We start from the raw sequence: 14,250 nt of genomic DNA on the forward strand, positions 1-14,250 counted from the left end.
ATTCAGCGCACTGACTCTAGGGCCAGATTTCCTGAGTTCGAACCTTGTGCTCTGCCACTGTATCACTGGGCAGGCTTCTTAACCAATGTATGTGTTAGTTTCTTCATCTGTAAAATAAGGATGGTCACAGTACCTACATGATAGGGTTGTTGTGAGGATCAAATGAAATAAGAAACTTAATAAATGTTAGCTACTGTTATTTTTCTTTTAATTCAGCAGTTGCCTATTACTAGAAAACACTCATTAATCATTAATATGTTTTCTGTTTTTCTTATGTCTAGATCTGGATGTGTGGAGGCCAACTCTTTATACTTCCCTGCTCTCGAGTAGGACATATTGATAAGCAACACATTGCAAACCACACTGGAATTGTAAAAGCCTTGGCATATAATAATCTCAGACTGGTGCACGTTTGGCTAGATGACTACAAGGTGAAGGATACGTCCCTGGTTTGGAGAGATGAGTGAGAGTACAGAGAGGGACTGGCTCTAAAGAAGCCTTCTGCTGCTTTCTAGATAGCAATTTTTGTACTTTTCCTTAAATTAGGGCAACCCTTCAGCTGTTCACCCACCCATTTGCAGACGCTATTCTCAATTTGTTCATTTTAAGCTGCTACACTTGCACCTTACTCTTTTTTTTTTTTAATCTCTAGGGAAACTCAAGTTTCTCAGAAGTAAATCAACCAACACGAGAAGGCTTTTTTTTCCCCCTAGATCTATTTTCCTCCCCCAAAGATGGCCCATCTGCGGCAAATACCTCTCTCTGCCCCCATTCCCATGGGCAAATTTTGGATTCTCTTCCTCCACTACCAAGCGCCCAAGTGATGCGGCTGCAGCTGGTCTGGGGACCACACAAGAACCTCTGCTCCTTTTTTCTCTAACAGTCAAAGATTTTTACATCAAAGCCAGGCCCCTTCATTTGTGCATCTCCCCATGGTTTAAGCCCCTTGCCGGGACCTTTAGAATGCACATACAGAGAATATATAGATGGAGCTTCGTTTTAATTTGAAAGTTCAAACAAATTTGGACAGTAACAAGAAGACCTCATTTCAGATACATGGGTAGAAATATGTAAGAATCTCTCTGTGATGTTATATGTCCTGGTCTTGATCTAATATTTCTTTGTTATTTTAAATTATAAAAGTAATAATACTCAATTTCTTGAGTAATCAGGGCAATATGAATTAAAACCTCAATGAGATATTTCTACATAGCCACCTAGATTGGTGAAACATTTTTAAAGTCTGATAGGACCATGTGTTGGCAAGCACAGGAAGTCTCAGACACTGTGGGTGGGAGTGTTAATTGTTACAAACTCACTTTGGAAAACGGTTTGGCAATATCAAGTAATAAAAGACATGAATATCCCATGATCCAGCAATCCCATCCTGTATATACACTACAGAAAGCCTGCTTTTGTGCACCAGAACACATGAACAAGAATGTTTATAAACAGCATTGTTTGTGTTAGCCAAAACTGAATACAACCCAAATGTTCATCAGGAGTAGAATGAATAAATATGATATGTTTAATGATATAATTCTATATAGCAATGAAAATTAATCAACTTTAAATATACATACAACAGTATAGGTAAATCTTAAAGATACAATGGTGAACAAAAGCAGCCAAACACAATAGAATATATACTGTATTTTTCCATTTCTATAAAGTTAAAAACAGGTAAAATCAAACCATATAATCTATGTGTGGATAATTAGATATCGATACTAGAAAGAGAAGCAAAGAAATGAATACATAATCAGGATAGCACTTCAAACTAAGAGAAAGGATTATGATCAGGAAAGGAAAGGCAAGGGCCTTCTGAGATGCTGTCTGTTCTATTTCTTGACTCAGTCAGGGTTTCTGGGGTTGATTTTTCAACAGTTCGCTAAGGTGCACATTTATATTCTATGTGCTTTTTTTTGTATGTTTGTTATATTTCCTGATTTTTAAAAAAATATTTTAAAAAAGGTAACGCATACGCATTTTTGTCTTACCGTATTGAAAAGCATGAAGTGAAAAGTCAGCTTTCTAAGCCCATAGCTTCACCCCTCAGAAGTCACCACTCAATTACTGTCTACAGTTTCCTGTTAACATGCACATACACCAAGTATATATCCTTTTCTTTTACCTAACTCGATTTGAGCAGCAATATTTTGTTGTAATTTTTCCATTTATTAGTGTAATTTCAAAACATACTTTCAAAGTCTTTTAAAATCAGAGCAGATAAACATGTCATCCTTTTAAATATTTCCTTTGAATGGATCTCTTAAAGTTGATCCCATTCATAAATAGCCCCCAGAGATAAACATTCCGATCATCTTGGCTTTTTGTTATTCCTTAACAGTGCCAAAATGAACATCCTTTACGTGTATCTTTTTGCACATTTGTGCAGATATATCTTGAATAAATCTGAAGACATGGACTTGTGGACCATGAGTTAGTGCATCTTAAATCTTGATGAATAATGTCCAAATGGTCCTTCACTGTCTACACTGTCACCTACACAGCCATCAAATATATATAAAAGCGCCTGTCTCCCCACAACCATTCCAACCCTAGTTTTAATTAAACTTTGTATTTCTTCTAATCTGATAGGTTAAAAATGATATCTCATTGTTTAAAATTGCATTTCTTTAGTTATGAGAGATTTTAAGCTTTTTTTTTTTTTTTCCTGTGACCAGAGGTCACAGATCTAAATGGTTGACTGGAACACAGTTAGGACTGAGTAGTTTACTGAATTTCATGGGGCATATAGTTACCAAAAGTTCCATCTAATATAAAAAGCATGTAATGTTTGGCATAAAATCAATGGATTGTATGACACAGCATGTTGGGAAGTTGAGTGAATGCCATTGGGCAAAACAGGCTTTGGACAGGGAGATGTTGCCTAGGGTCTTCTCTGCCTTCACTCCAAAGCGAGGACACCCTCCCTCAGGCCCATTCTCTGCGCCAATCCCCCCTGGGGAACTAGGAGTGGCAAGATATGATGGCAAAGACCTAAAGATCCCTGGGGAGAATCCAACATGGCACGCCCATACTGTGCTAGTTTGGGTAAGCAAGCTCCTCTCACCCAACAATATTACTATGCTATATACCAGGCACTGGGAATACACAGATGAAAATACAAAGGTTCTGCTTTCAAGGAGGCTTTGGTCTACTTAGAATACCTCTTTTAACATGACAGAGCTTGAGTCCATTAGACACTCATACTTGGTGCTTCCTTAAATCAGAACGCAGAAAAGACTAACCAGGTGTGGTGATAATAATGGTCCACACTGACATGACACCTACTGTGTGCCAGCCTTAGTCTCCTAAGAGCTTTGCACGTATGAAAGTGTTCAGTCTTCACCACAGTCTCATGAGGGTAGCAGCCAAGGTCGCATAGCTAATAAATAGCAGAGCCAGAAATTGAAGCCAGGTCGTCTTCCTCCAGAGTCAGTTTGCCCTTAGCCGCCACCACCCCCCATTTCTGAAACCATGGAAGTGTTGATAGGGATCGGGGAGTGAGGGGTTTTGTCCTTGAGTATCACTGAGAGAGTAGGAGAAAGGGGAAACACTACAATAGGTGGCTGTGATTCTAGAACTCTTGAGAAGCAGGACTTAGACTTCCTGAGCCCCTCTACGCTACTTTCCTCGTGGTCTGTCACAGCACATCCGGTGAATATACATGGGGTGAGTGAGTCCCAGGTCCTATGTGTGTCTCTGCCCTCCCCATACAGAGGGAATGTTTTCTGTTGTTGTTTTGTTTTGTTTTAGTTCAGATGAAAATATATACTGCTATGTTAGATATCATGATTTGATTACCAAAGATTTGTCTGGCTTAATGAAATGACTCTTTCTTTCCATTTAGGAGCAGGTTTTTTTACGAAGACCTAATCTGAAATATCTTGCCTATGGAGATATTAGTGAGCGTGTTGAATTAAGGAAACAATTGGGTTGCAAGTCATTTCAGTGGTATTTGGATACTGTCTTCCCGGAATTGGAGACCTCTAAGAGAGTCTCATGAAAGGAAAACCAATCATTTTCATTAATAAAGCGTTAAAAATTCCCCTAGTCCTTCAACGTAGAGAAGAGAACAAGTTTGGAACATCATGAAATTATGTGAACTACAGTAAGAAGTACAACCAGAATGGTCTACAACAGAAGTGCCTTTTCTGCCACTAAATTTCTGGGGTGGCAAGACCTTAAACATTAGAAATGCATGTTGTCACACACTTAAGGCTATCATAAAATTGATTGAGATAAAGTGTGTTATCTCCAATTATTTGCCAAGCTCACTTCGTCCTGATAGACCATAAGGACTGCTCAACTCTTGGTCAACTCAATTCCTACTCCAGATAGGTGACCTGGGCCGGTGACCTCCCCAGAAAGACATTCTCAGAGAGCCTTGGTTGGTCCATACCAACTTTGGCTCAACTGTATTGAGCTCCTTTCTTGCTGCCAGTGTAGATTCTGGCCTTGACACATTGCTTGGTTGGGTTCCTGAGTTTCTGATGTCCAGTCACCTGCCTGGGTGTCCTGGTCCAGCTCTCCAGGCCAGCCTCCCTGTTTGTTTCTGTTGGCTCTTCAGTTAATTGGAGACATTCCCTCTTCCCTGCTTCTGATTTTGCCTTTTTCATGTCTGTTCCCTCCTATGGCTCTGGCCTACAGCTCTCCTGACACTTCTTGGCTTGCATGCCTTGTTGATAATCTGTGTTCGACATGACTCGAGAAAACTGTTTAGCTGGGATTGGGGAAGAGGTAACTAGGTTCAATATCCATCCTGTGTGGACACACTCCCAGGTGTCTAAAGTCCTTCTATCAGGTTAGAAGGATGGCTGTTGCATTCACCCTGGTGAAGGCAGCTAGAAAATTGAAAAATATATTTAATTCACAAACCGAAGAGAATTAGAAGATGAGGGAAGGAATACATTGAAAGGAGTAAAAAGGAGGAGACTTAGGATAGAATCACTAAATCATAGCTTCTGCTGGAGAAAATATAAACTAGTTTTTTACAGCAGAAAACAACTTGATTCATCTATTATGCTCATTTAATCAACAACTGAATGGTCATCTCAGGCCAGGTGTCCTTCTAGGTGCTGGGATGCAGCTGACAAGGGGGCAGGTATACATCCCTCCCTTCATGGAGCTTGTGTTCTTTGAAATAATATATACAACGTAAAGAAAAAAGAACCAGTTTATAATGTTATACCCATGTATTTGGCAAAATACTCTATAAAATCTATTGCTGGAAAGAGATGGGAAAAACCTGTGCCCAAATATTACAGATGGCCAGGGTAACTTGATTGAGCTTTTATAAGGTCAATCTGGCAGCACAAAGTAATTGCCACATGATTAGTATGTTCTGGGCCCATGTTTATACCTTAGCTGCTTTAGAAGGTAATAAAAAATTGATTGTAATAAACCTATGAATCCATTAAAATTAGAGTAAAATACAAAATAAAATTTCTGCAGCCGAAGGAAAAAAGAGAATTGTAGTATAAATTCAGAGGATCTTGTTTGGTAAGCATAAAGAAGGATGTTGTAAATATCAGCTTTGCCAAAAGAAAAATGTTATTTTTCTTAGAGCCACGGGCCTAATATTCAGTCTTAGTTTTTTAATGTAATTTAGTTCAGGTCCTAGATAGCATGAATAAGTCTTAGAAACGATGTAGAATGTTGCTTAAACAATCTCCTCTAGAATATTGTTTCAGCTGACTCTGGAATAGAAAACAAATCAGAATCAACATCCAAGTGCTTGGTGTGATTGAAAGGAAAACCATACTTGCCCGTAGGTGGCAATTATGGTTTTGTATAGAAATTTTAAAATCTGATTTGTATTCTGGAGCTAGTTGAGAACGTATCTGCTCACCTGCTCAAGGCTTTACACACAACAGTTTTGGGTATGACCAAACACTTGGTCTTACAGCCTTACATTAGCCAGAGAATTCTGTAAGGAAAGCATACCTTCAGGAATTTATCCTAAGACACACTGAGATGAAATACAAATAAGAGCTAACACTTATTCATACCCCCTGGTAAGTACTCTGCATAGATTATCTCATCTCATCCACACAACTTTACAAGATAGTTCCTATTGTTATTACCATATCATAAAACAGAAAACTAAGGTTAGAACTTGTCCAGGGTTAGCGTTGCCAGATTTAGCAAATAAAAGTACAGCATGCCCTGGTAAACTTGAATTTGGGGTAAACAATAATATCTTAGTAAAAGTATATTCCACATATTCTATGGGACATGCTAGTGAATTTTTTTTAATCTGAAATTCAAAATTTAAGCCTCCTATATTTCCTCTGGCAACTGTATCTAGGGATAGATGAACACAGCCCATAGACTAGCCTATGCCCAGCCTCAAAGACCCCGGGTTTAGATGCTACACTGCAAAAAGCATATTCATGTCATTCTTTCTAATGGTAAAAAATTGGAGCTAACCCAAATTTCTGGAATGGTACAGCTGTACATTAATTTGGTGGGACAGTACGAACCCATTTAAAATAACAGCTAGAAACAGATCTGCTCCCCACCCATCAGAATGGCAAATAAAATGTCTGACACCATCAAGCGTCGGGAGAAGGTGGAGCAATGGCCGGTCTCCTGCACTGACTGCACCTTAGGACACTGATTTCAGACTTTGATGTGTACATAAGTCACCTGGCCACGGCGGTAAAACGCATATTTTGATTACTAAGTACGTCTGGCATGGGGCCTGCCGACTGAAAAAAATGCATAACCTAAACGTTGAGAATTATGTTTTATTTGGCAGACAAAACCGAGGACTCAAGCCTGGGACGCAGTCTCTCAGGTAGCTCTGCGGGACTGCTCTGAAGAGGTAAGGGGGGAGACAGGATAGATAGGAGTTTTTGCAACGAAGATCAGATAGTCTGAACATCAAAGGTTACTGTTAAAGAAAATCAATTAAACGCAAGTTAAGGAATTTAGTGCTTTCCTATATATGGGAAGATGCAAGAGCCAGGGCGTACTGAGATCATTTCTTTGCTATGTACCCTAACCAACCAGAGCCAGGATCCTCTTCTTTCCCATCCTGAGTGCACCATTTGGGGGTGGCCACAGTGGCCGGGGGCTTGGCAGCGGACAGCCCGTTTCCACCCTGAGTTACCTCCGGGCGGGCGTGCGGGGGCTGTAATGTGATGGCCTGATGGCTGCCAACATCCTTTGCTTACTGATAGGTGGCTGAAGAGTCAGCATTTCTAGCAAGCCCCCCGTGACCCCATGTGCCTTCCTGCGGCTGCTCTGCGGGCGCGCTGTACTTTGCCACCCTTACCACCAACCCGTGAGGTTTTATCACAGTTTCTGCCAAGCCTTGACATTTTAACCTACAGTTCTTTTATCATAAGCGGGGTCGCACATCTTTCAATATGTTTAAGGCATGTGTCTTCAATGAGCCCATTTATGTAAGAGTTAAAAATTCAAAGGCCGCCCGCGACCGACCCCCAAGCCCACCCGCAGGCGCGGGCCCTCGGGAACGTGGTCGAGCCCCGGGGCCGCCACGCGCCCGCAGCCGGCGGTGACGTCACGCGCGGGGCCGGGGCCGCCCGTCACGTGGCCCCGGCGGGTGCGCGCTCGGGCCGAGGCCGCGGCGCGGGCACTGGGCGAGCGCGGGGGGCGCTGGTGTGCCAGCTGCTGTGTTTTCTTGCCGGCAGCTCCGCCCGCTGCGGCGAATGCGGCTCGGACCCGGGCCGTGGCGGGAGGGAAGATGCCACAGCCCGAGTCCCGAAAGGCCGGGGTCCTGCGCTGCCGGCGTCGGGGTGAGTAGCGGATGGCCCGGCGGCGGCGTGTGAGCCTGCGCGGCCTCCGTCCGTCCCCTCAGCGCCTCAGGCGAGCGGCCGCGGCCCGAGCGCCCCGAGCGGCGGAGGCTTCGCCCCGGGCCGCCGCCCTCCGCGGGGTCTCTGGCCGCTGGCCCGGCGTCCGGGCGTGTGTGTGGCGTTGGCAGAGCCGACGCGGCCCTGGAGGCCGGGGGTGGGCCGTGGAGACGGCCGGCTCGCGGGGGGCGGCCGCGGGCGGCGTGAGAAAGACCCGCTCCGCCGACCCCCGGCGCTTTTTGCTAAAATGCCCCAGAAAATGGTTGCGGAAATTTTCAAAACGTGTAGAAACTAGAGCGAATTGAGTAACGCCCTCGCTGGTACCCTGCCCTCAGTTTCCACGGTATTCGGGCAGTGTTCACATTTCCTTCAAGGAATTTTCCTTTTTTTTAATTGTTTTTTTAGTGGTTGGTTTGTGCCGCTCAGGATTTGAGCGGGTCCTCGCGTGGCGTTCGGTGGATGAGCATCTTAAGTTTCCCTTTTCTTTGCAAGGTATTTGTTGAAGAAATCGGGTTATTTGTCTTGCACAATTTCCCAGGCTCTTAAAGTACGTGCCGTTTGGATAAATATAAAAATATCAAGTCCCCACCCTCCAATACTGGTAGATTTCACCGTTTGAGGAATATTAATATGCCCATGATGGAAGAGCTTCGTGTATTTTTATCATCGAAGAAGATTTGGTCCAGCATTCCTTTTTACTTCGTGCTAGGAAAGCTGTTGCTTGGTTGGTTGGTTTTCCAAATGTAAGATGAAATTATAACTTTGAAATGCTCTCATACTGCTGTGCGCCAATAAAATATTGTGGTGCTACTTTCGTCCCCCAAATGAGAGTTTTAGGCTAGACTTTTTTTTTTAACTACACTCAATTATTAGCTGTTACCTAGATATCCTAGATATATAGCGTATGTTAAGGTCTGCTCTGCCTTGAGAAAAATCTAAACCAGAAAACCTCTCTCTCCCCTTAATGTTATCAGTAGAGCTTTTCAAATTAAACGTCATGAAACAGTAGTCCACACCGCTTCTGCCTTCTCTTGACAATTTCTGTGCTGTTCTTTGCAATTTGAGTTCTATCTTTACTTTTTTTTTTTTTACTCTTTTATTACGGTGGTAAAATACACATACCATGAAGTTTATTGTTCTAAGCATTTTTAAGTGTACAGCTCAGAGGTACTAAGTACATTCACAATATTGTGTCACCATCACCACTATTTCCAAAAGTTTCTCCTTACCCTAAACACAAACTCTGAAACCATTAAGCATTAACTCCCCATTTCCCCTCCTCCCAGGCCTTTCTGTCTCTGAATTTGCTTATTCTAGAGGCTTCACAGAAGTGGAATCGTACAGTATTTGCCCTTTTGTGTTTGGCTTATTTCAGCTAACGTGTTCAAGGTTCACCCATGCCGTAGTGTCTCTCAGACTTCATTCTTGGGTATGGCTGGCTAATACTCTGCCGAGTGGCTGTAGCACAATTTGTTCATCCATTCATCCGTTGATGGACACTAGGTCGTTGCTATTTTTTGGCTGCTGTGAATAACCCTGCTGTGAACATGTGTTTACATGTGTCTGGGTGAGTCTATGTTTTTGATTCTTTGGGGTATACATCTAGGAGTGGAATTGCCGGGTCATATGGTAAATCTGTGTTTAAACTCTTTGAGGAACTAACAAACTTCTTTTTTTTTTTTTTTTTTTTTAGTGAAATAGAGTTATTTATTTATTTATTTATTTATTTATGGCTGTGTTGGGTCTTCGTTTCTGTGCCAGGGCTTTCTCTAGTTGTGGCAAGTGGGGGCCACTCTTCATCGCGGTGCGTGGGCCTCTCACTATCGCGGCCTCTCTTGTTGCGGAGCACAGGCTCAGTAGTTGTGGCTCACAGGCCCAGTTGCTCCGCGGCATGTGGGATCTTCCCAGACCAGGGCTCGAACCCGTGTCCCCTGCACTGGCAGGCAGATTCTCAACCACTGCGCCACCAGGGAAGCCTGTCTTCTTCACATTTTAAAAACTGCTTTCTTAAAGGCCTTCATACCTTACTGATTGCTAAATCTGATGGCCCTACCTCAACTCTTGCTGGCTTGATCTGACCTCTCTGTAAATCTCTGTGATGCCTTGTGTTGCTGGTCAGTACCCCTCGTGAGGTGCTTGGACTTTGTGATCCTTCTCAGGTCCTTCACAGTCTCTTCCTTCTACACAAGATCCTTAAATATGCATATCCCCAGGGATTCAGTACTTGCTCCCTAATCTACTTTACGCTCTTCATGACTTAAACCTCCCTCGGCTATTATTTCCATGTAACTTAAACTGTAATTTTGATGTTTATTTTTAACTTCTCTCTGAGGTTTAGATTTGAATTTCAAGCTATGGACACCTCCATGTTAGTGTTCTCCCCAATGCAGCATGTCCAGAACAAAATTTATCTTCTATTAAGCCTCCAAACCTGTTCTCTCCATGCTCCTTAGTGTCACTAAAACTTGAAAACTGAGTTTTGTTTTTATTCCTCCTTTCTCCCTTAGGGCCCCATGTCTGGTCAAGTTGATAAGGGCAGACAGTTCTGTCTCAGCCTCCTTTCCACTCGCTTCCACAGCTCTAGATCAAGCCGTGATTGCCTCTTACTGGAATTTTTCTAACTGGCCTCCCTGGCTCTAGATTTTTTTGTTTTCCTCTGTCCCAAACCATTTTACACACTGTTCCTAGAATTTTCTTCCTAAGGTGTATTTGCTTAATGACACTAGTTAGCTTCCTTTTGCATGCAGAACAAGTTAATTCTCATCCTCAGGGTCATAGCCCCAGCCTGTCCTCATAGAATTAATCACCTTCCACTAACCTTAACCAGCTGTGTGTATTCATTATAGCCAACCTTCCTACTTGCTATTCTGTTTGGAAAACTAAAAACAAATACATGTTGCAGTTTCTCAAGACTTCAGCTTTCTGCTTGAGATATTTCAGTTTTTGGCCATTGAAGTCTTAAAGTCAAACTTAAATCTTAACTTCTATAAGGCATTTCCTTCAAGTTTTTCATATAAAATTAATTTGGCCTTCGTACTTATTTGTGTATACTGTGGTTTATTTATATCTAAATTATGGAATTTTTTAGAGTTTGCTTTAGGATATGCCCAGTTTTTCACCTGATTTATTATTTCTTTAGGATTTTTATTCTTAGAGAAAGTGGGATTACTGACCAAAGTGTATAAAGGTTTTTAAGGCTCCTATGCCATTGTTAAACTGCTTTTTAAAAAGGCCCTGCAATTTATAACTTTCATCACTGATAACTGTATCATTTAACTACATGTACTTCAGTGAGTACTGAAAATGTTGCTAATTTGAGTTAGAAAATAGTACCTTATTTTTATTTGCATGTCTTTACTAATTATTGAGACTGAAGACTTTTTCCTGTGTATTTCCAAGTTCATCCAGGTTGTTTCATTTATCAATACAGCTGACCTTGAACAACACAGATTTGAACTGCACAGGTCCATTTATACGCAGATTTTTTTGTCAACAGTAAATACTACAGTACAACAAGATCTGCGATTGGTCGAATCCTCCGATATGGAAGGCCTACTGTATAAGCAGATTTTCAGCTGCGTGGAGGGTTGACGTTCCTCCCTGCCTTATTGTTCAAGGGTCAACTGTAGTTGGAAAAATGCTATATGTAGAGTACCCGCCCCAGCATTACAGAACAGAACAGAGTTTCTCAAACTTGGCATTGTTGACATTTTGAGCCAGATAATTCTTCATTGCTGGGGGCTGTCCTCTGCATTGTAGGATGTTTAACAGCATCCCTGGCCTCTACCCCACCACATGTTAGTAGGATCCCCCGATCTGTGACAACCAAAAATATTTCTGGACATTACCAAAAGACCCCGGTGGTGGCCCGGTTTTCCCAGACATTGCCAAATATCTCAGGCTCTGGCTGAGAACCACTGGAGTATAGAGAGTGGACTTAGAGCTAGGAGACTAACTTCACTGGTACAATTCACCCTTCTGATACTCTGCATCGATACACAGCCTACAACGTGCACTTTCATGTGAACATTCTGTTATCTACAGACTAAATTGTAAAGTTGATCTCCTATGACTCTTGTGTTAAAAAATAAGGAGGAAGCAGAAGTGAGGAAAAAAATACTTAATATATACAAATACACACAAAACCCATAAGGACAGACTACTAGAATCTGTGTCCTGTGACTCCCATGGACAAGAATTAGTGGAGAACTTAGTCGTGTAAGCACATTATAACCCCTAGAAACCAACATACGTACAGAACCCAAAACAGTAGTGTAAAGGTCAAAGGAACGTTTGTTTGTTGGGTTACATATATATATACACATACACACATATACACATACACACACACCCATTTATATATAAACACATTTATATATATACACTTATATATATTTAAAAGGTTTACTATGGAAAATTTCAGACATGAAGAAAATACATTTTAAATAACCTATTAATGCTCAATCTTTTTTCATCTGTAATCCCTATCACTATGAACTCATGGATATTTATCTTATACTTTGGGTTATAATGCAATACCACTTTATTTTTTGCTCAAATTGTTTTAGCTGTGGCCATTGTAAGCTCTTTCAGTTGGTTCCATCTGTTCCTTTGACATACCCCCATCATTGTGGGTTTTTTCTTTTTTTTTTTTTTTTTTTTGTTGTACTTCCTTACTTTCTGGCACTACAAGGTACTTCAGGCTCATCTTGTATATTTTCTTTCCCAGTCCTAGAGTCAGTCATTTCTTCAAGGAGCTTTGGTTCTTTTTATTAGAGAATGCTGTTAGAAACCAAGATTTGGGGGACTTCCCTGGTGGCACAGTGATTAAGAATCTGCCTGCCAATGCAGGGGACATGGGTTCGAGCCCTGGTCCGGGAAGATCCCACATGCCGCGGAGCAACTAAGCCCATGTGCCACAACTACTGAGCCTATGCTCTAGAGCTGGCGAGCCACAACTACTGAGCCCACGTGCCACAACTACAGAAGCCTGTGCATTTAGAGCCCACGCTCTGCAACAAGAGAAGCCACCGCGATGAGAAGCCCGCGCACCGCAAAGAAGAGTAAACCCTGCTCACTGCAACTAGAGAAAGCCCGTGCCCAGCAACGAAGACCCAACACAGCCAAAAATAAATAAATAAAATTTATTTTAAAAACCCCAAGATTTGGGCACTAGGTGTGCTTGTTGTCACTTGGGGTGTCATTCTTCTAGGCCTGCTCATCTGACAAGCAAGGAAGTGTATATGTACATATATGGAAATATATGTGTAACCATCTGTATCTAAAGCTAACATGTTAAACTAAACATGGGTTCATACTCATGTCTTGAACTCTAATCCATTTTAATGCTATAAATTTCCTTCTAATCACTACTTTTGCTGCATCCCACAAATTTTAATAAGCTGTATTTTCATTTTCATTTAGTTCAAAATATTTAAAAATTTCTCTTGAGACTTTAATTTCCAGATATCTGGGTTTTTTTTTTTTTTTTTTTAACCTTTCTGTTACTGATTTCTAGTTTAATTCCAGTGTGTCTAAGAACATACTTTGTATGGTTTCTGTTCCTTTAAATCTGTTCAAGTGTGTTTTATGGCCCAGAATATGGTCTACATTGGTGAATGTGGGCTAGAGAAGAATATGTATTCAGCTGTTGTTGGATGGAGTTTTCTTTAAATGTCAGTTAGATCAAGTTGATTGACATGCTGCTCAGGTCATCTATTTCCTTATTGATTTTCTGTCAGTTCGATCTGCTCGATCTGTCAGTTACTGACAGTGTTGTTGAAGTCTTTAACTATAATAGTGGATTTATCTCCTCTTTTCATTTTTCTCAGGTTTTGCTTCATGTGTTTTGATACCCTCTCGTTAGGTGTAAACAAGTACAAGATTGTTATGTCTTCTTGGAGAATTGACCTCTTTATTATCATATAATGACCCTCTTTATCCCTCATCATCTGACAAAATCTGCTTTGTCTGAAGTTAATATAATTACTTCAGCTTTCTTTTGGTTAGTGTTAGCATGGTATAGCTTTCCATCCTTTACTTTTAACATATATAAATTTTTATATTTAAAGTTTGTTGCTTGTAGACAACTTATAGTTGGATCTTGTTTTGTCCACTGTGACTCTCTTTTGATGGCTGTATTTTTTAGACCATTCACATTTGAAGTGATTATTGATATAGTTGGGTAAATATCTTCCATGTTTGTAACTGTTTTGTATTCATTGCTTTTTTCTGTTTCCTTTTAATTAGGCATTCTATATGATTCAACTCTATTTCCTCTCAGAATGTATTAGTTTTCTGTTGCTGCTGTAACGAAAGAACACAAACTCAGTGGAGTAAAACAACACAATTTCTTTTACAGTTCTGTAGGTCAGAGGTTTGAAATGGGTCTCAGTGGGCTAAGCTCAAGGTGTGAGCAAGGCTG

The 14,250-nt window shown here is 41.3% G+C and overlaps 2 protein-coding genes across 6 annotated transcripts in view; both read left to right on the forward strand.

Annotated features, from left to right (window-relative positions):
• The window catches only part of GALNTL5 (polypeptide N-acetylgalactosaminyltransferase like 5), a 110,851-nt gene extending 103,403 nt beyond the window's left edge, over positions 1–7,448 (forward strand). Inside the window, exons 8-9 of the mRNA XM_082398980.1 lie at positions 282–431; positions 3,857–7,448. Coding sequence (XP_082255106.1) covers positions 282–431; positions 3,857–4,012 — 306 coding nt within the window. The 3' untranslated portion in view covers positions 4,013–7,448. The remainder of the gene's footprint in view (positions 1–281; positions 432–3,856) is intronic.
• A 186-nt stretch (positions 7,449–7,634) lies between these two features.
• GALNT11 (polypeptide N-acetylgalactosaminyltransferase 11) overlaps positions 7,635–14,250 on the forward strand; it is a 47,335-nt gene continuing 40,719 nt past the window's right edge. For 4 of the 5 annotated variants that reach the window (XM_082398964.1, XM_082398958.1, XM_082398962.1 and 1 more), the window contains exon 1: positions 7,635–7,772. The gene's annotated coding sequence lies outside the window, so the exon portion shown is untranslated. Of the gene's footprint in view, positions 7,773–9,218; positions 9,394–14,250 lie in introns of those variants that run through there. The other variant, XM_082398959.1, reaches the window with a different exon arrangement.

This window comes from Balaenoptera borealis (genome assembly GCF_965194805.1).
Source record: "Balaenoptera borealis genome assembly, chromosome: 7".
In the NCBI taxonomy this organism is placed as follows: domain Eukaryota; kingdom Metazoa; phylum Chordata; class Mammalia; order Artiodactyla; family Balaenopteridae; genus Balaenoptera; species Balaenoptera borealis.